At 37.3% G+C, this 25,926-nt stretch overlaps 1 protein-coding gene across 3 annotated transcripts in view; it reads right to left on the bottom strand.

The window, feature by feature from the left end:
* CDKAL1 (CDK5 regulatory subunit associated protein 1 like 1) overlaps positions 1 to 25,926 on the bottom strand; it is a 376,336-nt gene that overhangs the window by 28,676 nt on the left and 321,734 nt on the right. For all 3 annotated transcript variants that reach the window (XM_056482895.1, XM_056482897.1, XM_056482896.1), the window contains one exon: positions 1,346 to 1,429. In XM_056482895.1, the coding sequence (XP_056338870.1) occupies positions 1,346 to 1,429 (84 nt within the window). The remainder of the gene's footprint in view (positions 1 to 1,345; positions 1,430 to 25,926) is intronic.

The raw sequence follows: 25,926 nt of genomic DNA, 5'->3' as shown, positions 1-25,926 counted from the left end.
AAACAAGCATTGAACAAAAAAGCCCCAAGAAATTTCTTTTTAATCTCTATATGGAAGACCATGTTCCTCAATTCTAGTTGAGGACTAGTAAGCTACAAAATCAAGGAGCATTGATACATAAGACTTAAATAGAAGCTGAATATGTAACAAAAAAGAGATTTATAAAAAAAAAAGGGAGAAAATGAGAAAAAAATAATTAGTGACTCAGATATCTAACAGAAACAGATATTTTAAGAATAACAATGCTACTTACTACTAAGAAAAAAATAAAAAAATAAATTCTGTAACATAACCCAAAACCAGAAGAAAGCACAGCCATCAGCTATAGTCTCTCGAGGTTCAGAAAACTGAATACCTAATGGTAGCAAAAGCAAACTGTAAACAGCTTAGTACAAGAAAATGCAGAATAAAATCATGATGATTCAGGAAAGCCAATTTTATTGGTCTTGAGAAAGTCATTGGCTTTTGAGCAAAAATAACAATTTTGTGAAACTGATGCATGTACTTCCTTCCCAGCTCAACGATAATGTTTTTGTCTGGCAAGAATTTATCTACAGGAAGTACACAGAAGGACATGGCAAAAACTAGAAGGAAGAAATGCCCCCATGTGTAGGGGGACCTACACAAGCCTGAGAAGTGAACCCACAAAAACATAATGAGGTTCAACAAGCCCAAGTGCAAGGTGCTGCAGCTGGGCTGCAGCAAGCCCTGACATAAGTACAGACTGGGAGAAGAACTCATGGAGAGTGAGAACTTTCCTGCTGAGAAGGACTTGGGGGTGCTGGTGGATGAGAGGCTGGACATGAGCCAGAAATGTGCACTTGCAGACCTAAAAGCCAATTGTATCCTGTGCTGCATCCAAAAAGGGGTGGCCAGCAGGGCCCCTTTCAGCCCAAAACATTAAATGATTCTATGAAACACAACATATCTAAAAAAGTTTCTGACCCTTCTATTGTTAGAATTTATTTTTTTTTCAAATTGCATTGTCTGAAACACTTTTCAGAAAGATGTGTGCAAATTGTCATGACTCAACTATTCAGAAATCAATGCTTTGGGGACACAGAAGTTAAAATTACTGCAATAATTAACAGCTTCTTAAACCATGCTGTATATTCAAACATAAACATCCACTGTATACTTCCTAATATAATTTCAGGTAAATTATATTTACAACACAGTAATAAAACAAAATATCTCATAAAGAAGTCTTGATGGTCGCATGTTTCCTGGAAAATGCTTCTTATTTCTTTACTAGATGTTTTTTTATCCTGACATACTGTGTTGCTGAGATTATCAGAAAGCAAAGATAAAACAAAAAGCTGTTATTTGGTTTATTCAACTGTACCTGCTCATAAAAAGGATTGTGAGCAACGTAGTAATTGGAGTCAAAGGATTCTTCTGTAACCAGAACTCTCTGTCTCTCACCAACCTAGAAAACAGAAGATGAGAGATGACTAGAAAGCAAAACCAATGAATTATACTGAGATGAGAACTGCAGCTACAAACAAATGCCCTTAGCAGAAATAATCAAATTTTCTGAAGAAACTATATCAGCAAGAAAGTGGAGTGGAGAAAACTTACTTACTTACAAGAGTCTAAAACTGACAGGGTTGAAAGTCAGGACTGAGGGATAGAACTGAAGGACTGTAATGGCTAACATGAAAATCCAGTTCAGAAATATCAACTTATTTTTACTTATTAACATGATAACAAATAAAAATGTCAGAGTGAACAAAGTCCATTACATCTTCACCCACCTAATGAAAAGAATCTGCAATCAATCACCAAAAGGGTGTCTTTAAAAGCCACACTTGTTATTTACAATGCTGGGGCATCTCCTTATCCCCTCTTAGTGATCTCATTTCTCTGTACTCAAGAGATCACACCAATTTCCATGACAGTGGAGCCAACACTGCATATTACAAAGACTCAAGAAGAAGAGTTTTTAACAACTCACAGACCCCAACATACTAAAGGTAAAATAAATACTGGTCTGGAAAGACCTGTGTTTCAATTACACTTCCCAACTCCCAAATGCACTAACACAGTTGAAAGGAAGCACCGATTTTAAAATTAAATAGAAGACAACAAGACAAAGGGAAAGAACAGATATGGAACAAAATCTGACCTTCCCCAAAGTTCAAAATCCCTCACTGAACACCTCTGGTCTTGTCCATTACTGAGTTTACAATGAAGTGTATAGCTTAAGTTTTGCAAACCTGGAAGGACATTAAGCTCACATTTTTAGTCTGAGCCCATCTCTACTTTTTCCATCTAAATGTGCTCTGGATTATTTCCAAACTATTTGACAAATGCATTCTGTAAATTACAACTGTCTAGTAAGTTAAATTTACTCACTGCTTTTATTACTATTCTGAGACTCAAAAATGTTTCACATTTTACTCCAAAGTTTTAATATCTATGAGCAAAGCTACATTCCCTTCCCCTCTCCCTGAAAGATTCCCACCACATCCTAGTGGCAGCTGTTACATACAAGTTTTAAGACCTTCATCCTAAGTTCCATGTGAACTCTGGATGATGCAGAGCAGATAACAATGTTTTGATTCTTTAAGGTACGAGCAGTAAAAGATAAGATTAGGATTTTCTCTTACAGTTAATGGCAGAAAACAGAATTACAAGAAATAGGAACAGCAATGTCACATCTGCTATGTAGTGCACATATGTGCACATGAGATACATATATAATTCTCCACTTGCTAAAAATAAAGACTTCACAGAATAACTCTTGCCTTCCCTTCCTCACACACATTTATCTGGAACATTCCCAAAGCAAACCCTGGAAAGCAAGGGAGACATTGAGCACCCAGCTCATTTCCCCAAAGGCAGACAGACTTCACTCCCCAGAACCACGGGTTGTGGGGTACACACCAGAAGAGGCAAAATCTCCAAGTTGCAGACCCACTAACAGAATCCTAATAGCAGAAAATATGTATATTTTTGCATACTTTTAAGAGGTGGTTAAGACTTGTTTATAGCACATTTAGAATTTCCATTCTCTGGGAAATCTCCAATTACAAATAATAACAGAGAAAACATACTCAAATTTTAGTAAAAATCCAGTGTAACCAACAGTGTAGTGTTTTTTTTTTAATAATTGTTTTCAAGAAAACAGTCATTAAATTTAAATCCCCAGAAGAGTTTTGTAAAACATGTCAATAAGGCACTTGAGATAACTACAACAGTAATAAGATTACAGAAAACATTTCCCCTAAACGGAGAGGTTTTGTTACTTGCACAGTATTTGAGACCACAGCTTTTAAAAATCACAACCCAACATCTGCTGTAGCACTGAAGTGCTCAAGTCTCAATATTATAAAAAAGAGGAGGACAGAATGTAAGATAAGCAACATTCACTCTTGGGCAAACATGCTACCACTGAAAAACACGAAGGCCAGTCACCAAGTCGTGTCCTCCCATCCTAGTTTTATTTACCAACACTGAAACAGCAAAACCAGCTCAGAGGAGTATTGGGTCTGTAACTCATTTCTCAGTTGTTTTGTGGTCCCCTGGATCTCTCTGGTCAGAACACTCTGCCTTCATCGTGGCTGTGAACCCTGCCTGTGAGGCAGACTAGGCTACATGTGCTATCTTCAAACTCTGAGAGGACAGAATGGTAAGCATATTACACAGAAAAAAAAATTAAAAATCAGAGGGAAGAAGAAAAGAACACCTGTGTTAGATCATTTGATATAAGCTGTGGTTTCTTCAGAGACATGTTGCCAGTTTTTCTCAGCTTTGCTTCCAGGAGTCAAAAGAGGTCAGGTCTGCATGTCTCAGTGGGCCAGAGGGAGAGCTGCTGGGCTCAGAATTTCTTGGGAATGGGAGGAAATCAGGAAGACTAAATTTCATCAGAATGGTGGCATTTAAATTGAGGACCAGAAGTTCAGAGGAGCAAAACAGCCCAGACCAATTTATGGTACATGCATACAGACAGACAGACACACATACACACACACAAGACTAGCAGGGCACACTGTAAGGAACAAAAAGTAAATTTGGTAATTGCCCATTTGCTGAAGTTATGGATCTGTAGCCTAGGCCAAGGCTGAGCTGCCAGGGAAATACAATACTCAGCTATCTGCAGACTCTTTTGCCATAACAACAGAAAAGGAAAATTCCATTTAATGAGTTAAGCCATTGCGTATTCATGATCTACAAGACTAATTGGCTACATGCATTTGTAAGACAGAAAATTACTATCTATCCTGCATCCAAGTATAATTAAGGAGAAATGTAAGTACGCAGAACGCAGCTTTGGTATTGAAATTTGTTCAAAAAGTGGAATATGTCATCATTTCTGCAATTATTCCCCTGGGATCACTAAGTGCCTAAGTTTCACCTCTCTCAGAATTTAAATATGCAGAAACCAGACATGATATCTAATAACAGTCATAATTATAATAACTTTGATGATTTTTTTTTTCAGGCATGTAGCAGCAGAAGTAGTTCAGTATCTTATTTTTATTCGTATTCTTTCATCTGCTTCCATAGGTACACAGGAGTTCCAACTCTCAGGGAACTACAATTCTGCCAAAGCATCTGGAACTGAGGCAATTCAGCCCTGGCATCTCAATTTGGAAAGGTTTCCTACAGAGACATTATATTTTACATTATGGATGATATTAGGAAAATATTTATGAATGATAGCAAAAAAATCCTTGCCCAGCAACCTTCCCCTTGCCAAAGTGGACTGGTCACATAATTTACAAAAGGGCAATTTGCTTTCACCAAAAACAATGCAAAAATCACTGCTGGTCCAATCACTTCCTGCACTGCAACAGTTACCAGGAAGTTTGTAAATCTCAGAGTTAATAATCAAATCATTTAGGAACTTTTATTTAATTTTCATTTATCCTACAGGAAATTCTGACATGATAATTCTTTAACTCAGTTTTTCCCTTACCGGAAACCATGAAAAGCAGTTTTTCCAGCTGGCTGATTTTATAAAACAAATGAACAGCAAGAAACGTCCTAAATCCTTCTTGGCTGCAGCCAAATTAAGTTTCTTTTTTAAACCAAAACTAACTGAATCACATAAAACTCAAGATCAATTTTTAAACTCTGCAATAGTTTGGGTGCCAAGGACTGTCCCTTTTTGCATGCTTTGATAGAATATTGCTATGTTATGTCAACAGTGGTGCCTGCTGTGATTACACTCAGGTGATGTATACCCTCTAATTTTTTTTTTCCATTAGTGAAGACTATGATTACACAGCTTGGATTTGTTACCTACTACAGGCAGAGCATGTGGCACATGATCTTTCTCAAAGTTTCCTTATCGCTCTTTTACCTGTATTTTATCAGCTCTGTTTTTAAGAGCCTCTGATTGGCTAAAAATATATAAATTAATAACCACTGCATTTCTATACTTCTCCCATAGAAGAAAGCACACTGCCCATGCAGCATCTCTACTGATTTAGAGACAGTGGCCAAAGCCTTCTTCAGGCAAAGGTCAATTCACAGTGGAATTGGTAAGCATGTCTCCATTTCTCTTGAAGAAGGCTGGCTTGGATTCTGACCCAAATCATCATGGAACATACTTAGTACAAGGCTTGGAAGCCACATAAAAATCTGCTTCCCTGTATTTCTTATTTAAATACGTCATAAGGCAAGCAATGAAAAATACACACCATCACAATTTATGTGTGCATGTTTTAGCAGATTAATCTGATGTATAGAATATTTCTGGTAAACATGCATATTTGACCTTTACTAAGTATGACAAAGTTTAAGCAAAAGCAATGTACATAGTGCTTATTCTACATCAGTTTTGGTTTACTTCTCTCTTCATTTTTAAGCTGTGGTCTACTAATTTTGAACACATTTCAGCAATTTTGCAGACCATGTATTCTTCACTATAAAGCAGAAATTAACTGCTGGACCTAATTTTTATAAATCATGTGACTCCATCAGTAAATAAAAGCCAAATTTCTTAAAAATTATAATTAAGCACTCTCTAGGTCGTCTGTTTACATATTGTAGGTGTTTTCTCCACCTAATGAAGAAGTCAAAGTGTGCCACTACCTCCCTGTAAAAGAGACAAAGTTTCTAGAAACTTATGACATGGTCCTGTTTGGATGATAGCAGGACCCATCTCTTTTCAAAATATCCTTTGTACTGCTTTGTTCTGCTATGCAGCACTGCTGCTCCAAAATTTAGGATGTATACATCTCTCCCTTTCTGAAGGTAATCTTGGAGACAAAGCATGGACTTGTCTCAGAGTTTTTCGACAAAGTTGTTAGGTATTTAAATGTGGATATTGGAAAGCAGTAACATTAAAATAGTTCAGCTCCTGAGCATGACAGTTTTTATGCTGGGATGAGTATACTTTTCTAGCACACACCATAGACAGCTGCCACTTCACTAAGGCTCCTGTTACAATGGCTGTCCAATTCCAGATGAGTAAATGCCTCTTTTTTGTAATGTTATGTTCAGTGCATAACCCTGCACAGAACTACAGAAACAGAGTGACATATATATTTAGAGTTCCATATCTTTTACATCATACCATAATCAGTCAGATTAATCTTTACAACCTGTATCTAGCCCATTTTACCCAAGGAAAGAAACACAGAACCTGAGTGCTCTAGTATGCTGAAGTAAGCAGCTGAATTCACCACGTGGATTTCACGTATTCCTACTTCTTCCTCCCAAACATAGAAAATGTTGTCTCAGTCCTACAATGCCACTAATCAGCAACAAAACCAAAATTCTCAGTGTTTTTCCTATACTTATATTGCTCAGGTTTTTTTCAGCCTTGGAAACAGCATTGGGTGGTTGTCTTCACATACAGGAAAGTATGTATTCAGCTCTTAACTAATGAACTCTGGAAACTCAAGTGAAAAGCAGACAATGCTCAGCAACCTGTCTCATTTCACCATCAAACAATGCAGCTGACTTTGTTAAATCACCATTATTGAACTGCCCTTCTTTAAATAAAGCTGCAGATTTATTTTTTTTTAAGACTGCATAAAAAGTATGACTTATGAAATAATACCTAGACAAACGGCTTTTAAAAATTTTGTTTTAGGCACACTTGCCTCAGCCACACTGCTCTTTCCACAGCATCATTCAAAATTCAGAATGGACACAGGCAACAGATGCCCACAGAAAAAAAACTCTTTCAACCATTTTCCAGGCTGGCTTGAGGCTGTGTAAGCTGGAAGGAAGGATTAGGTATAAATTAAAAGACAGCTAGCTCTAAAAGTACACAATCAGCATAACAAAAAAGTGCTTTAGACCTTCAGCAGCAGGCAGTGCAGCTCATTAACAGCAAGTGAACACCTTCTCTTTGGTCCCCTTATGAATTTGCTGGCATAGTTATGGGGGAGGGAAAAGGTAGGGAGGGAAGGAGGTGAGAGATAGAAGTCGACTGCTTCTGCTTTCTTGGCCCAGTGCTCACGCTTCAGGGTAAATAGATCCTTTCTATTACTGTGCACCTGCATCTGACTGCTTCATTTTGATTTGGTCTCCTGCTGGGAAAATGTAGCTTCTCCCAGCACATACAAACCCTGCCATGCAGCTTAGATGAAAATTATATTCAGAGATGTGAGCGGTGACCTAAAAATGACAACTGGTCCTCAAAATATCTGATTCCTTTTAAATTCTGTAAGCTTGCATTTTGCTTGTCTCTCCTTTTCATTGCCTAGAAAAAGGGTAATAGAAGTAGTATGCTGACAACTCTGTCATACTACATTTCTAAATTGCATTGACTTTGTACAATATTACAAAAGGAAAATAAGTTTCCTGAAATGGGAAATACATATTGCCCCTGAAAGCAGTCTCTCTCGTTGGATCTTTCTGTTGTAAGCCTCAGCTTAAGCAGAAAAAGGATGAGGTGTCAGAAACTGGCTTTTTTCTGGATCCAGTACATCGTTGCTAAGATGCTGTTTTGTTGAGCTCTCTGAAATGCTTTCCACACGTGCAAAATCCAATTCTGGCTGTTACACAGAGGAGTGACCACAGAGCTGGGGAAGTTGCTACAGCAATGTAAAATACTCCATCCAAACCTGGTATTTGAGACTATCAGGTAGCATGAGCACACAAGCAACTGCCTTAATGTAATACTAGCAAAAGCATCTCCCTCCTCCTCTTCATTCAAATGGTCTGACAAACCCCATAAAACTGTTGCAAATATCTACAGAAAAGGTCTAAATAAAAAATCTCAAAATAGGAGAAAAAAAGAAGCATCTGAGAAGGTAAAATGTGTTTAAGGTCTTTTCTTCATACCCATAACATTTCACAAATGATAAGATAAAGAGTCTATCCTTAAGAAAACTTGACATTAAAAAGAAAGTATAGGAAGGCATACTATTAATGCTGATTTTGTAGAATGAAAGATGGCCTTTAGGAGAATCTTCTCATTTTCATCTTCCAGCCAATTTGGCAATCAGATAGATTATGGTGGCATGAGTAAACAAATATTTGGGTTCTTTAAATTTTATTGTGCTTTTTTTTTTTTTTTCCTAATAACAAGCTAAGCCTGTAGTGAAAGGAGGCAACCAAGCCTAAAAGAATGATGGTCTTTGTTAGGAAAGGCCATCCTTATGCTTCTTCCATGGAATTATTTAGAATTATTTAGATAGGGTGTTTTTGCTGGAAGCAGTTCCTTAAGACACACTGTGTATTTCCAAGTGATTTAAGCACAATATGAAGTGGTAGTTGCTAAGGCAACAATATGCAATTCCTGTTTTGGTGATCTCTCTTAACGGCTGCATAAGCCCAGGCAAGTATCAGTTATATGAGAATTTATAAATCAGCTTGGTAAATACCCTATCAAATAACTTCTCCAGGAATTGCTTCAGGAACTCACCATACCAAACTGTTTACTCAGACTAAAGTCTTGTCTGCACTACAGAAATAGAAGTGCTCAGCAGTGGTTCTGGCAGGAGGGTGCTGATGTAGCACAGACTGACACAAGGTTGAGTTCAGCACCAGCAGCTGTGGGAGAGAATTGCCAGGAATAATAAGGAATAATAATTGCAAGGAATAAAGGCCCCAGCATAAGCACCACTTCAGTAAATCGTGGGCTGAACCACAGGTTGCTTCCTCACAGACAAAACGAAGCAGGATTTTTAAGAATAGATGAAAATACTGGATTTGGGAACAGAGATGACAAAGTGAACACAGCACTTATAGAAATCAACAGTTCTGTCTCCCTTGACATGATGCTGGGATCCCCCCAGTGAGACTGGGTGCTCCTAGAATGCATCTGTAGTCTGATATTTTTTAATCAAATACACCAAAAGGATTGCAAAAAAAAGTCTGACTTCTCTCCAAACTATCACTACAATTTTTCTGCTCATCCTACAACTGAGGCAAGTATTCTCTGTTCATCTCATCTGAGAACAAAGGGAGAGCAGATGGGATAAAAAAGAAAAAACAAAGGTTCAAAATGACCCTATATGCAAAGCCAAACCCAACTCTCCCCCAAAATCTACTAAAAGCTCTATTAATACATTTAACAACACCCAAAATATGCAACATACCATTGTGAGTTAATTAACTTAGAATACAAAATGGTGGCACTAACTGAGAGTTTAAAAAGGGTATAAATATGTATCAGCATTCTTTTCAAAAGAATATAAAACTCCTCCTGCCTACACAAACCACAGGCTACTAAAAAAAGCATATGAACATCATCAGAACCTGATAATGTTAATGAGGATAGGATAATGATATTATTTTCTTTTATTTTGAAGGTAGACACTACATGATCAAAAATTACACACTTCAGGGGGTTTCTTCAGTCTAAGGCAAGGTAAGATCCCAGAACTGCTGACACTTCTGGTGGCATAATGCTGAATGACATATAACATCAAGGGCTCACAGAGGGACCAAAGTGAATGAGTCATTAAATAATGATAAATGTAGTGTGACTTTATGTTGTTTAGAATTTAATAGCAACTACTGTCAAACTAGTTGGGATGCATTTTCCTATTTTTAACCTTTATGCCAATTATTTGCATCTAAAAAAGGTAAGTAAAAGAAACACCTCTTCATTAGCATACTCGAATGATAATTCTGACCAATTCCTTATTATCCATTCAAGGAAATGAAATAAGTTCAAGAAAATGATAAGGTAAATCACTTCTATTCTAAAAAGAAATAAAAACAAGGAAAGGAAAAGGAAAGGGAAAAGGAAAAGGAAAAGGAAGGGGAAAGGGAGAAGGGGAAAGGGAGAAGGGGAGGGGAGGGGAGGGGAGGGGAGGGGAGGGGAGGGGAGAGGAGAGGAGAGGAGAGGAGAGGAGAGGAGAGGAGAGGAGAGGAGAGGAGAGGAGAGGAGAGGAGAGGAGAGGAGAGGAGAGGAGAGGAGAGGAAAGGAAAGGAAAGGAAAGGAAAGGAAAGGAAAGGAAAGGAAAGGAAAGGAAAGGAAAGGAAAGGAAAGGAAAGGAAAGGAAAGGAAAGGAAAGGAAAGGAAAGGAAAGGAAAGGAAAGGAAAGGAAAGGAAAGGAAAGGAAAGGAAAGGAAAGGAAAGGAAAGGAAAGGAAAGGAAAGGAAAGGAAAGGAAAGGAAAGGAGAGGAAAGGAGAGGAAAGGAGAGGAAAGGAGAGGAAAGGAGAGGAAAGGAGAGGAAAGGAGAGGAAAGGAGAGGAAAGGAGAGGAAAGGAGAGGAAAGGAGAGGAAAGGAGAGGAAAGGAGAGGAAAGGAGAGGAAAGGAGAGGAAAGGAGAGGAAAGGAGAGGAAAGGAGAGGAAAGGAGAGGAAAGGAGAGGAAAGGAGAGGAAAGGAGAGGAAAGGAGAGGAAAGGAGAGGAAAGGAAAGGAAAGGAAAGGAAAGGAAAGGAAAGGAAAGGAAAGGAAAGGAAAGGAAAGGAAAGGAAAGGAAAGGAAAGGAAAGGAAAGGAAAGGAAAGGAAAGGAAAGGAAAGGAAAGGAAAGGAAAGGAAAGGAAAGGAAAGGAAAGGAAAGGAAAGGAAAGGAAAGGAAAGGAAAGGAAGGAATTACTACTATGGACTAAATATCTTTCTAATGTCTTCTCCATAACTTACTCATTTCTCAAGGCTAAGCATAAAGGTAGCACAGGAACCTCATCTGGGTGCTGTTGTGTACACTCAGAAGATTACCTTTTGCATGACATTAGAAGAAATATGTCAGATTAAAGGTTTGACCCTCAGTAAATTCCCCTCAACACCTACTCCACTGTGTGCCATTCTTCTCTTTAAAAAAAGCCCTTACATAGCTCAGACAGTAAGAAGTACTTACAAATTGGAAGACACTACGAGTTTCCACAACCCTTCAAATTAAGCAGCAACACCCTTTGCTGTATTTGGATTTTAATATGACAGAAAGAGGAACCAGCTGTACAGTTTAATTGCAAGGGAATCAATTATTGAGACTGGTCAACAAGAAACACGCTAGATTGTCTAACCCAGTGTTACAACCACATTATAAACTTTTTTATGTAAAAAAAAAAATCAGCTGACATCAAATATTTTGTCTGCAGTTCTGTGAATATCACATCACATCACACCACTAATCAGACTATTGTGCTCTCACCTAGCAGGTTTCCAATTCCACTCCAAGTGTACTGGCTATTTTATCAATTAAGCCAACAGAACAGCTTGCACATTCACACTAAACAATACAATACCAAGACAGGCCTGAAACTTTTTACAGCACAAAGTCTTTGCTAAAAGGAGAGAACTAGGAAAAAGAATGATCAGCAATTATGTGATAGATCTTTTTAACCCTCTGAGTGGGTATGGCAAGATGGGTGATTTAAGTGTACATGAAAATGGGGATTCAGAGGGAAATTTACAGGTTGTTCAGCAGTCTTGAACACTCAGGGAAGGAGTGGCCCTGCCTACTTTATCATTTTTGCAGACTATCCACAAAGGAGGTTGGCAGCTGTGAAACAGGGCCTCAAGAATAAAAGATCTTCTTATGCCTTTGTGAAAAAAAAAGCCTGCAAATACAAATAGAAATGTGCCATGTAAATACAGCAAATCTCCAAGGAAAAAATATTTCAAATTTTTATTTATGATCCTTCCCTTTCGTGAGTAATCTCCCATTAATCACAGTCAAAATGTGACAGAAATTCAGAGGCACAGGAAACAATCACCACTCATTAAAAGAAATGCATTAATGAATGTAGCACACTAGGCAGAAATCACTGTTGTATTCCCACAATTGCTGTAAATGCTATATTCTAATGTTCTCAAAGCCTGACTTATGATGGTATCAAAATTATGTTGAAATACCTGTGAGGAAAGTTCATTTTCAACAAAACATTTGATTTTGCTGTTGTCTTCAGTCAATCTTAGATCATATCAGAAGGTCAGTAGTAAGCAGCATTTTATTGTCCTGCCCTTTTCTTCTGTGTTTCCACCTTTCAGAGTATTATTTGCCCCATCCTTGACTGGAATGAAAAAACTGAGTAGGACTAAACAATGTTCCCACTCCTCAGAAGAAGTGTAGACTAAGAACTCAAGAGCAGCAAGATTTCTCCTGGCTTCTGTCCTCCTGCCTACATCTTACTGATTTGCCCAACACATAGGTTTATTAGACTTTTCTACCATCACAATTGTTGTTTTTATTTTCCCTAAAATTTGTTCTGCTCCTGAAGGGACTCTATGAACCTGTCTCATGTATGCAAGAAGAAATGCAAACCAGTGTTTCCATTTCCTCCGTGTCGAGATGCTCCAAACATGGAGGAGGAAAACAGATGCCCCCATGAAAAAAAAATGAAGCTTACTGTTTTCCACTTTTAAAATCTACTGCCCTTTCACCTCTTATGCCTCTCCCTCAATTGTACACCAGTAAAGGCAACAAAAACATAAGTTGCCAGATTCCAAAGGCAGAACGCTAGTAATTGACTTAGAATTAATTCTAGGTTTGTCCCAGGTTTTTTCCTTTTATGAAGGCCAGATGGCAAGGCAGGAAATTGAAAGGCTCATGACTGCTGGTACCCAGCAATTCTCGTGCAAGAGAAGCCTGATGCTGCTGAAGCCCAGTATTTATGAATGACATTAACAAATGGGACTGATTAAAAGAAAACAAGGACTTCATCCAGAGACAAGGAAGATGAGGGGTCTTGGTAAGTCATGCAATAATTTTTGTCTCATATAAAGAGCCCATTGCTAAGAAAGAGCCTAACTCACAGGTTTAGCTTTTTTTGGTAATCATAGCACACAGTTGATATTCCCTCTGCTCCAGGGTTGAAGAAGAGGTAATGCCTCACTTTCTAGGAAATTATTCATGACCCAGCTTTAGTGAAGAAGAGGTTAGCCTCTCAGAGAGGTTGAGATGAGTTATATGATCCAAACTCAAGAGAGCATGAAATAAATGCAGAACCTGGGAGAGAGGATATGCCATTTCATTTACACAAAGAGAAAGGAGATTGAATGAGGAAAAAAGTCAGCAACAGAAAATCTGTTTATTAAGGAAGCAGATCAAGTAGAACAGAGTATCTGGAAGGGCTTTTTGCAAAACACAGATCAAATAGCATTATCTGCTCATACTTCAGGCTTCGCATGCATCAAGTATAAATTATTGCATGGAAGAGAACATGCTTTCAGAATCTGTTTATTGAAGAGAGTCAGGCAGAGAGTTTGCTGCATAGCTCTCAGAAAGAATCAGCTTTAGGCCTTGTCACATCAATGATTTATAGGGTGACACTAGGGAAATCAATTAAGCTCTCTACGCGCCCCAGTTTTCCCATCTGTAAAATAGGGGCAAGCTGTTATTCAAGGAGAGTGCTTTTCCATTTTATAGCATTCCTTCTTGTGTTTAGATGTTTGTTATTTTGTTATTTTTTACACTATTCAATGTATTAGTCTTATATGGATGTGTTTTTATTTTAGCTTTAGAATATACCTTTTCTTGCTTCATTTTAACTGTTTTGGTTGTATATAAATTCATTCTATAATTTTAGCAAGATCAAAAATATGGCATGCAGTGTGAAGGGAACACATACTTTTCCTAGAACACAGATCTTTCAGGAAACTATTAAATAAATCTCATGGTAGGCAAGAATAGAAAATTCAAAGATAAGGAAGTCAGGCAAATGTGGTAAATTGCTATTTATTTTCACTTTAAATTGTTTAACAGTTTTGCAGCATTGTAGTACTTCAACCTTTTGTAATTCTTTGAAAAAAAACTGCATAGAAAAAAAAAATTTGACAAAATACAGTCTCATGCTCAAGCATCTTGGAAAAAAAAAAATGACATGGCTGTCCTTGGGCTTCTTGTTCCATATATTTTCTTCATTTGCTTTCTGATCCACAGAGTAAGAAATTCACCATTCAGAAGGAACATCTAAATAAATACCTTGTTGAGGTTTTAGACTGGAAAAGGAAACACATTCCAGGGCACTGATAGCCTTTCTATTCCTACAGATAGACTTAAAATATACTGGTCACAGTTGCCTTCATTTTTATACTATTCTACACTGCTTAAAAATGGGGTTAAGGATAGGGAAAAAAAAAAAAAAAAAGCAAAGTAGTTCAGAAGCACAGAGATCTAATTATTTATGAATGACTGTCAGGAGGGCTTATATCTATACAATGCTTTTGCCTGTACTAGGAAATTTACCCCTTTGCCTGTAGAGGTAATAATACATTCAGCTTGCAAAGTGGGAAGAAAGCAGCCAAGGAAATGTTTTAAAATAAAGTTTCTGTTTCAGTTTGAAAAGCTGCAATGCTGGATTAGGAGAAAGCCAGTGCAAGTGTGATTGGCAGATGCAGTAATAAGGATTTTTTTCTGTCCCTGCCACCTGAGCCCACTGTTACACTGTGACTTGCATGAAGGATAACCATATAACTGTGAGGCCATCAAAGTCTGACTCCAGCCCTGCCATGGATTTGAAATTCTCCAGCAGACAGCAAAATTTAAACAACCAGGTTCTTTAATTATAGGAGGACTGGGAGATTAATTTAATGTGTTTAGATACTTGTCTTGCCATTGCAAATGTAATCTTCTTACTCAAGACACATCAGCTGCCTTGGGCATTAGAAAGAAAATTATTATTCTGCTATGCATGGAATGGTGCACAGGACATTGACTGAAAATAAAGAGAAATGATGGTAAAGCAAACATCAGTTTGTGGTTGCATTGAATCCTCAGCAAATGGCAAATGACTCTGAACTGGCAAATCCTTTTATCGTTGCAGTTTTTACAGTAATCTCAAATCTCTCCTTTATCTGCTTGTTTTTTGGCTTGTTTAACACAGAGACTGATGATCAGTCAAGCAAAAGATTTAGTTTAAAGGTGTCAGCTAATATCTACCACAGAGCTGCCATTACTCTTCAAACTGGCTTTACAGATAAGAGCTGGCTGCTCACTGGGTGGCCACAACAATATTATTCGAGAAAATATCTTAAGGTGTTCATATTGGCAACTGGGTTACAATGCATGTGTCCAGAAATGTTATCTAAAGTCACTGAGAGGTTAACAGTCAATAGGTATGCTTTGTATACAAGATACTATTCCAGGAGAACGCCGTGGTTGGGTGGTCTGATTTCAGCAAACCAAGTTGAGTCATATCATGGAGCTGTCTATTTTTATTGTTTTGTTTTGTCCTTAACAGATAACCCTTTTAGCTTTGTTGAATACAAAGTACTTTCTGGTTTTATTCCCATGGCATTATATTTTTAAAGAAAAACACGCCTCTGATCTTTGTAAACTTCCATTCAGTTGATTTAGTCCCCCTTCTTCCACAGGTTGCTCTTTACACAAACTGCACTTTCTCCTCCTGGGACAAAGCACTCTGAAATGCTGCTGCAGCTCATTAGGACAGTGCAATTTTATATCCAATTTTATACAGTGTACATTATAGACAAACAAAGCCAGTCTTGAGGGCAATCTGGAGACCTGAAGTATGTAGCTGCCAGGTGACACTGCACGGCATCTTCAACAGTTCCTGGTTACAAGGGACAGTGTTTTGCATTTCTGCCTGCTCCAGCTCAGCACTCACACACTGGAAGTCACTATTCTCACATGAAATTCTGAAAATACTGTATTATTGTTCATGTGTATCAGACCACATAATAAAACTGATTTTACATTAGCCACTTGAATAACATTTTTGTCGCTTAGGTTAAGATGGGATAAGATATCTCAAATAACAGTCAATGTTTTCACAAAACCAGCCAAAATCAAGATCAAAGCAGCACCTACTTGTTTCCACTGCACTCATGATCTGAAACTGATTCTATTTCTTGTGCATTTTCTTGAGTCAGTTAAAAAATAAATGATCAGTTAAAAAAAAGAAAAAAGAAAAACAGATAGGAAGGCGAACTCTATTCAGAACTTCAATGTATTCCAAAGAGAATTTCAGTGAGTTCACAGCTAAACCCCATATTTTTAAATAAATTTTAATTCTATGACAAACTGATGCAGCCTTTCTGAAAATTACTGTCTTTAAAGACCATAATTGTTGTAAAAATGTATGGCACACAAGGGAAGATGGATAGTGAGGACAAAATTCTCACTACTAAAATTAGAGTAGGAAGACTGTTGTGTCTATCAATACTTTGCATTGCATACACCTGGTATTTGGGCTATGTAAGAAATACTAATCAGGCTAATCAAAAGGAATCTTTAAAAACAGAAGGACACTGTATACAATCATTTAATTATTGAAGAAGGCAGGGATTCCTCACTACAAGTGCACCGGAGCTGCACATAAGCTGTACATATGGATGCAATGCAATAAATCAGACTCAAAAATGTAACTCTTGAAAGCAGACAGACTGCTTCTTTACAAAATGTAATACCACATATTTCCCTGCTTTCCTAGAATTCCACTGACAACTTTAAGCTTTTAGAGTAATGGGTTTCACCCCTAGAACACATGCCACAGAAGGCTGAGGGAGGCACTGACAGAGTTCACTATATAGGCTGGAAACCTAAACATTTGGTTGCATCATATAAAGGAAACACATGTACAGCAGATCCATCTGACAGACATTTTCACACTTATTTTAGAAGATCTCTTCAACTTCCTCATGATTTCAGTCTACATTTAGTTCATTACTAAGTCCTGCAATTGCAGAACTAAAATTAATCAGAATCCCATTTACTTTCTGAAGAGCACTCAAAAGTCTATGATTTTAAATTAATTTATGCAAAGAGAAAAGCTCTTGTCTTTGTAAGTATAATTCTAAGCCATATAAATCGAAAGTAAAGCTTTAAACCCGTAATGACCCCTTTTCCATCCAGTCTTAAATGGAGTAATTAAGCAATAACTTCCATTCCATCTAAGTACATGCAGCAGTGATGGGTGTCTGCTTGCTGACTAAAGCCTGAAGCATTTAATTGACCTGTGGGAGCTGATTATTGCAAGTACAGTCATATGGCATAGAAGCTATCTACTTTTTGCTAGAAGAAATCTTTCAAAGTAATTAATAATTTTGGTAATTTAAAAAGATTATGCATAGCTATTCACTCTGAAGAGACTTAAGCTGTAGTCAGCAAGCCTGCTGCAGATTTTTAAAGATAATAATATCTGTAGGTGTACTCATTTGGGTTGTAAATTTGACTCTTCACAGTAATAGGACAAAAATGAGTCATTGGCCAAGGGCTCAGTTCACAACTAAGGAATTATCTCTGGATTTGCCTGGAGAGACTGACAACAAGGAATCCCTCACTGACTTTGCTTCAATCTGATGTTTGTTATTTATATCCTTGCAGATGTGTTTAGAAAAGTCCTACACAAATGAAACTCATACACTTGAAAACAGAATACATGCTGTTTCAGATACCCTTCACAGCTGTGCACAAGAACAAGCCAGTATAAGACTGACAGTCTTCTTGAAGCATGTGCTCCAAAGTCAGAAGACACTGAGCCTACAGGGAGATTACAGTCTCCACAGATAATGCAACATAAATGCACTTTCCTTGGCCAACCTGCACTACACACTCAAAGAGGATATAAACTGCTGGGGGAATAAAATTGAAAAAACTCTTCTACTAGAAAGTGACAGTGTGAGACAAGAAGGAATTTCAAAGATATTTGTTTGAAAGTTCTCCTCTGTCTAAAGAATAGCAAAATTAATTCACTGTGAGAACTGTGTTATCTATTAACTTGCTGTTAATAGATATTGCCTCTGGAGTACTGGTATCAAAAACAGATGAATATTTTCTTGGCATCTCAATGCCCAGGTGATGTCTTTAATGCCTCCTCAGCTAGACTTTTTAAAACTAAGAAAAATTGCAAAATGTAAATATCCAGTCACAATCATGGAATGCTTAGCATATCACAAGATGAATACTACTTGGTTTTCTACCTAAGAATCCACCTAAAAAAAAAGATCAGGTCCTAAAACATCTTGGAAGAGTGGAGAAAACTTGGTAGTAATTTTCACAAGAAAAGCAAGCTGTTCCTACCAGAGCTTCCTCAGAACAAAACTCTTCTCCTACAATGGCTGAAAAATGCCCAGAGGTCACTGAAAACCCAGTCCAGCAGCCCTCAAGAGATTGTCTATCCCTGGCACTAATGTGGACCTTCAGATGGAAGTTGATCATTGTAAGCAGCTACTTAAGAGATAACACTGACCACACAGACCTGATGGAATTCAGACTATCAGAACTCATGCCTTACAAAAATGACCATGCTCAATTTGGAAAAAGGAAGCTTAACAGCCAATTGTTTTCTTTTGATTAAAGTCTGGGATATGGGAAGGAGGGGTATAGTGGGTTTGTTTGTTGTTTTGCTGTTTGATTTTTTTTTAAAAAATCTGTCAAAATTTAGGGATAAGAGAAAAGTCATAAGTACAATAAATACTTCTTGGTAAAGCACTTTATACAGTATAGCATAAATTACCATTGAATAAGGTTTTGCAGATATTTAGAATAAAAATATTGTCATATCCTGGTAATGAAATGGGAATTGTTTCTAAGAGACAAGCTGCAATATCTCAATTTGTTGGAAGCATCAGATGGAAAAGTTCAGCTATCAGTTACACATCCATCTTTATTTAATATATTCCTACATGATCAGGAAAAGGGAGTAAGTGATACAGACTTGAAATCCATGGAGGAGATTATAATGGAGGGGATATGCAAACACTGGTAAGAGAAAACAAATTGAACTATGTATAGAAAAACAAGATTCCCATTTTGAAAATGTCAACTAATCTATTTGGAAATACATAATCTGAAACACAGATGCTCTTTGGGAAACTTGGAAAGCAACAATGCTGAAAAAACTGTTGGGAGGACAGAACACTGGACATGAATTTGTAAAATGACACAGTAGTGGAAAATAACACAGACCTACATTATATTAGAATAAATACACATAGTATTTATATAATGAGTGTGGCACTTAGCCATTGAGCCTAAACATTCCTTCAGGGCCTTGGAAATAGAGAGTTGTATTTTTTTACTCTGAAAACCATAAGGACTATCTCATTCCCCTTCTTTTGTTTTTGAAAGTTTTACTAAATTAACCCTACACTAAACTAGAAATCACTGCAGTTTTCTAAGGCTGGTTTTGCCAATATTGAAAAGAGCAAAATGCACAGACAAATGGCCAGTCAGATGTGAGCAATGTTCTGCTTTTTGGTCACTGGACCTGGGCTAAGGCTTTCCCTTCCACAAGTTCAATTACAGAAAGATTTTGGAATTCTGAGAGAAACAATTGACATAGGAAATCTGGAGCTGGCAAGTCAAGAGGTGAGATCACAAGGCTGACAAAGACAAGGAGAAAAGAATAACAAGAAGTAAGTAATGAGGCTCTGCAGCACCTTTGGAATATATGGTAGGACAAAACCACTTGACAAGGAACCTCAGTGTATGGGTCAGCTAAAACAACAGCAATCAAAATATTGAAAAAAAAAATCCTGTGCCATGTGAACCTTTATTATTGCATCATACATCACATAAACAGAATCCTTTTCAATATGTAGATTTTTTAGTATTGTTTAGCTTGAATATAAATGACATTTTAAAAATGTAAGTACTTCTCAGCATGTATTTGAAATTTTTCATAAAATTTCTACTTTTTGGTTATCCTTGGAAGTGTGTTCCTTCTGCAGTATGTATTGCCTTTGAATGACAGGTAGCATCAATGCCCTTCAGAAAGAATACAGAGTTTCACATTGAAATTGGATTGTCATATTTTAAAGGAAAATGTTTTCCTTTTCTCTCCTCCATCTCATCAACTTCAAATGTTGCTCAGTAGCTGAAGCCTGTCTGCCATTATTTCCATTTGTATTAGTAGTTTTCTTGTCTTGTTTTCTTATTTTTTTAAAGCAAAGTAACTTTTTCACAATTAAGGAATACCAGATGCAGTTTTTTCATCCTCATTTGGTTTTGTGTGATAGGAGTGAATCATGCAGTTTGTTATCTAACCTCTACAGCACCACTTAAGTACAAATGATCATGAAAAGGCCTCAGAATTCTATCCAAAAGAAAACTGGCTAAGACTGTTTTACCTAGTGCTAATTTTTACCCCCTTAACTTGACTGCAAGAGTTTGTGATAAAAAAATCAAATAATCTGGATATATTTCTCAGAAATCCATTTAGGTGAGAAATGGATGCTTAATCCTGACATATTTTGACCTCTCTTGATCATCTTCACAATTTATGTGGAATGAGAATTGTCAAAACCACCCCCATGGTAATTATGTAAAAATAATAAGCAATATCTTTTCCAGCTTAAATACAGAAAGAGCTTTGCCAAGGATAAAGCAGCAATGAGATGGGAAAGCAGCATGTGCTCATCTTTACTGGCCAACCCTTTAACATTAGTGCCTCCCTTTTAACTGTATCTTTCACAGAAACCATCACAATGGGCCAGTTCTGTGTCTGCATTACACATGCAGTTTTTCAGGCAGCACTGGTTCATATTCTCATATTCATATTCCCATACGAATGCACTGTTGGATGACAGGAACTGTATAAGATGTCAATCAACCAAGCTATTCCACCTTTTAGATCATATATTCATTCAGCTGCTCAGATCATAATGAGAAGTGGTAGAGGAAGTACATGTTCTGGTATTTCTAATGTGATTTGCTCATTGGCAGCTGCAAAAGTCACCTTTCTAGAATTTGGGGGCAAAGTGAAGATGCAGTCTAATATTATTTTCCTCTCTGACATCAGCCAGCTCTCAGACAGCACGAGGTTTAAGCTGTCTAGCAGCTAGAATTCAGTCTGGGTTCACTGAAACCTTACTGGAAGCATTTGCAAGAGTCACCTTCAGCACAAATACTCTGTCTCAGCTGACAACCCAGCTGTATCCCTGAGATATACATCTGTATACTTTAGGGAGTAACTAACAGTAATCTTTAGTTGGCAAAAAACTGCAGCCACTCTTGGAAAGCTACTTAAGCTACAATTGCCTGTGTTTACTCTTGCCAACTCGGCACTCACAAACTGTCCTCTAGCCCAGATGACAAATAAATAAAGGAATATTTTGGAACTTGTGCCTGGCTTGCAGTTCAAATATCTATAAAAGCACTAGCACTAGCACCAATACTATGTTGCCATTTATCTCATTTTACAGATGGAGAGGCTGTGACTAAGCTGAGAAGAAATATCTGAATTTTAAGAAACCCCAGATACAGCTTCCCAAGATTTTGACTCCGTAGGTGTGCTAAGCACAGGCCATCTCAGCATCCAAGGACACTTGCTCTGTAGTGAATGTGCCCAACAGAATTATACAGTAGTTTTCCATCCTGAAATACTGAACAATTTCTGAGCCTCACTACCCAAAACCTGTGTCCCAACAAGCCTTTTTATAAATGAACAATGAAGTTATTTTCTGCCTTTTAAAATAGTCCTTTTAGACTATTTAATCTCCAACTACAGTGACTAGAAATATTTTTAGAATATGTAAATTGTACTAAAAAATCCACTTACTTTGAAGGCACTGGAAAAAAATCCCACTTTGAAGTAGAAAGAGACATGGTAGCAAAAATACCCCCAAATCTTAGCAGTGCTTGATTTCTATCTTAATTACATTTCTGAGTGATCAAACCAACATATAACTTCAGGGAGTCTATCTGAAAGCAAAGATCATTTAGTCTCAGCAATAAACCCAAAATAAATCTTTTATATTTCTTTATTCATACTCTCACATTTCAGTTCAATTTGTGTCTAAACAAGACATGTCCCTGTCAGTTTATGTTCACAGTTCACCCTCATCTTTAACCTTAAATCTAAGCAGAGCTGATAACCTCTCTTTCAAGTCAACATGTATTTTGTTGGATTGATCCAACTCTTCTGCCTTTAATAGAACTCAGCAGCAGCTGGTTTCAAACTGCTTGAAACCTTGGAGATCAAAGTTTGATGAACCCCTGTCATTCTCCCAAAGCATTAAGATCTGTGAAGAATGTATGTACCTCCTCAGGCTCAGATTTCAGAAATACAGCAACTGAAATGAAGAGAAATTGTTTATTAGAGAACCATGCCAAACATATTCACACTGCTGGAGTAGGTTTTTCAATTAAAACAAATAGACACTTTCAACAAAGCCGTACAGCCATCCTCACAACAAATTAATTTGCTAGAATTTGCAAGGCAGCTGGATTCTTCAGAGATAATACTGATGGAAATTACTCACTACTAATAGTTGACACACAGAGCATGTGGCTGTGCAGAATAATGTGATATCCTGGATTACATTCAGATTTTACATATATATATGAATTGCTCTCTTCCCTTTCCAAACTACCACTCAGTATGTGGAAAACTGACATACTGGCATAAACCACATGCAACAATTTGGGGTTTCTCTTGTCAGATAGATGCTATTTATCATGCTACCTTTCAGCAGTGCTCAATATGTCACAGAGTTTTATTAATAATCATTAGGTTGCCCTTCATCATCCTATAGGAAACACCTACTATTTGTTTTGATTGCAACCTACCTAACCAAAAAGCATTATTGCCAGGACCTGAAAAAGTCTGATGAAACAAAGACTGAAGCAAGACCCCATCAAAAGTATTACAAGAAAAAAAATCATAAATTAATCTCTGCAAATTCCTGTTTTTTCTAGTGGATGCTTTGAAGCCAGGGCAGACATCTGAATTTGTGTATCCATCTAGCAAAAATGGTGTCTCATATTTGTTTTTGTTTTTAAATGAAATTATATTTTCCTTTAACCCTGAAGTTAAGAAATTTCCTCCCTCCCTCCACCTTTGCTGTATGATGACAACAAATGCAGTTCTTATAGATTTACTGAAGTCTTAGGTGATATATTACACAACCTAATTAAGATACATGGAAATTAATATCAGATTTGCCTTTTTCAAATGCCAGATTTATAAAAAGCCATTTCTACAAATGTGAAGTATTTGTCTTTTCATCTACATTCTTCTCTGAATTGACATGCATGTGTGTGTATCACTGATCATTCATAATTTGAATTTGCTCTGCCATATACAGCACACACACACAAATGCACACACACAGACATGCACTCTAGATCTCACCCTGAATGTGTAATTCTTCCATCATCACCATTTATTTATCATATAGTCCTGGAAGACCAATCTCTCTTCAAGACAATTCACATACCATATGCAATCTCCAGTGACAGAAAAGAAAACCCCACCCTAAGAAAACAAACAAAAAAGCCAGCAAAAGCACATTATCCTTTAAAGATCAAAAGCTGTAAGAAAGGAGAACAGCTGCATCAGGATTTTGTGTCCTGAGCTTTTTTCAGGGTCTTTCTCCCCCTCCTGCATGCTGGGCAAATTCAGCCACCTTAACACAAGAATGGAGCTGCTACATCAGACTCAACAGTGTGTGTGAAACACAAGTTCCTCCTTCCAACATTTTTACAAAAAGCCTGTACACACAAGTTTGTGGACTTCTCATCCCCCAGATATTTCTCCTCCATGCAACAAACACAACTAATTTGTTAGAGCCAACAAATTGAACATCTGCAAAAACACCCATCATTCATAAACACAGGGTCTGATGTGTTGGCTGTGCTGTTCACAGATCAGGCAATAATCAGTGGATAAAGAGGATTTAGGTAGAAATTTAACTTTTTCAGTTAAAGAAATAGAGCATATGCTGTGGGACATCAGTATTCTTTACAAGATATCTCATGAATCATATTGTTTATTTCTGCCTGGTTTATTGCTGGTTTATTTTTTGTGCTATTATGCTATGCTTTGACTAACTTTTTTAATTAGCTTCCTTACTAAGGAGCCTTAATAAATAAAAAGCAGCAAAAGTAAATCTTACCCTGGCAGCAAATAATTTATAGCTCAGGATCCTCTACTCAGACACAAACAATTAAATCCTTATTTGGAGTATCAGATAATTCTGCATATCCAAAGTTACCACTTGTAGGTTTGTTTTTTTTAGTCTGATGTTATTTGACACTTTTCAAATTTTCAATAATAAGAGCACAAAATTTTAATGAGTGTAGAAAACAAGAATTATTAGTATATATCAAATTTACTTAGCTACTTTTTAGTGATACACATTTAACTGTGAAATGCAGTCTTTCTCCGTATTCTCACCTCCATTTATTTAAGTTCATGGAGTCCTAGAAATAATAAACAAAGCATTACATTTGTTGAATTATTTTCTATAATGCACTTCCCATACTGATGATGTCAATGTTGTACAAATGGCAAACACAAGAAAACAAATCTTTGGCAGCTCTGAAACTGCTATACTAATGGAATATCCAGCCAGATTGTGATAAGAGAACCTCTGATGTTAAACTCTGAACTTGGATCTCCAACTTGAAGTCCAACCTCATTATGCAGCAAATGAAGAGGCAAACTGAAACAGAAACTTTTTTTTCTTTGCTGAACACATAAGCTCAATATCTTTGCAATTCAGACTCTACAGTCATATTGTACACTGTCAGACAAATTTTAAGGGAATTCTTTAGATTCTACTTTCCAAATAAAATATTACTTTCTTATACTAAGTAGATAACTGCCACACAGTAGGAGACATTACCGATACCAACCACAGAAAGACTCCCTGTACCAATATTAGTAAGATCAACACATTTCTAAATCAATCTTATGCTGAAGAACAAACTGATTCAGCTCTTAGCTATTTTTAAGACAAAAATTTATTACAAAAATCACCAAATACTTGTCAGCAAACAACACGGTTGTAACAAACTGAGCAGTATATTTTGAAACTTCAAATTCAGCCATGCTGTCCCCATTTGCAAACCCAAGACTATCTTGGTAAATCCCTGAAGCCACAGGTTATTGAAATCTAGAGAAAGTACTGGGTCTGGCTGAGCTGAAGTTCTCCCTTAGTAGCCTTCATAGCACTGTGCTTTGGACAGAGAGCTGGAAAAGTGCTGATAACACTCATGTTTTGGCTGCTTCTGGGCAGGGCTGGCACAGCATCAGCGCTGTCTCTCTAAGATTCCCTCCACCTCAAGGGGCTGGAGTGGGCAAGGTCCATCCACTACAAGAAGTCACCTGCTATGGACTAGCTGAGACTCAACATATCACAGTATTTCACATGCAAAAACCAGAGACATGTTGTTGGGGGAGGAGATGCAGAGCAGTTTAACACTTGCTGAGGCACAGCAGTGCTTTGAAGAGCCAGCATTTAGGATGCAAGCTTCCGAAGGGTCAGTGGAAGGAGGATAAGTTGGGAGTCTAAATGAGTCAAAATGTCTGAAAAAGATGGTTAAGTGACCATCTTAGAAGATGCTTGAATGCATTTATGTCTTTGTGTTTAGGGCACTTGTATAGTAGAAGACCTCAAAACAGAGAGGATTATACTGTTGAAACTGGGCGTGTGCATACAGACAAATTCTGTACAAATGTAAATTACAGAATTTTTTTAAAAGCATATATCCGAAGTATTTTTCATCACATAAAAGCTACAACAGTAGAAAAACTGCAGCACTGGATTCCCACTGCTGGGTCTCAGCCTGAAGTAGGACTGTATGACAGCACAGACAATACAATTAATATCACCAGAAAAAATGAAAAGGGTAGAAGAGGCACTACAGTAAA

Source organism: Oenanthe melanoleuca, chromosome 2, assembly GCF_029582105.1.
Source record: "Oenanthe melanoleuca isolate GR-GAL-2019-014 chromosome 2, OMel1.0, whole genome shotgun sequence".
Classification (NCBI taxonomy): domain Eukaryota; kingdom Metazoa; phylum Chordata; class Aves; order Passeriformes; family Muscicapidae; genus Oenanthe; species Oenanthe melanoleuca.
This window is presented reverse-complemented; position numbering and strand designations above follow the sequence as displayed.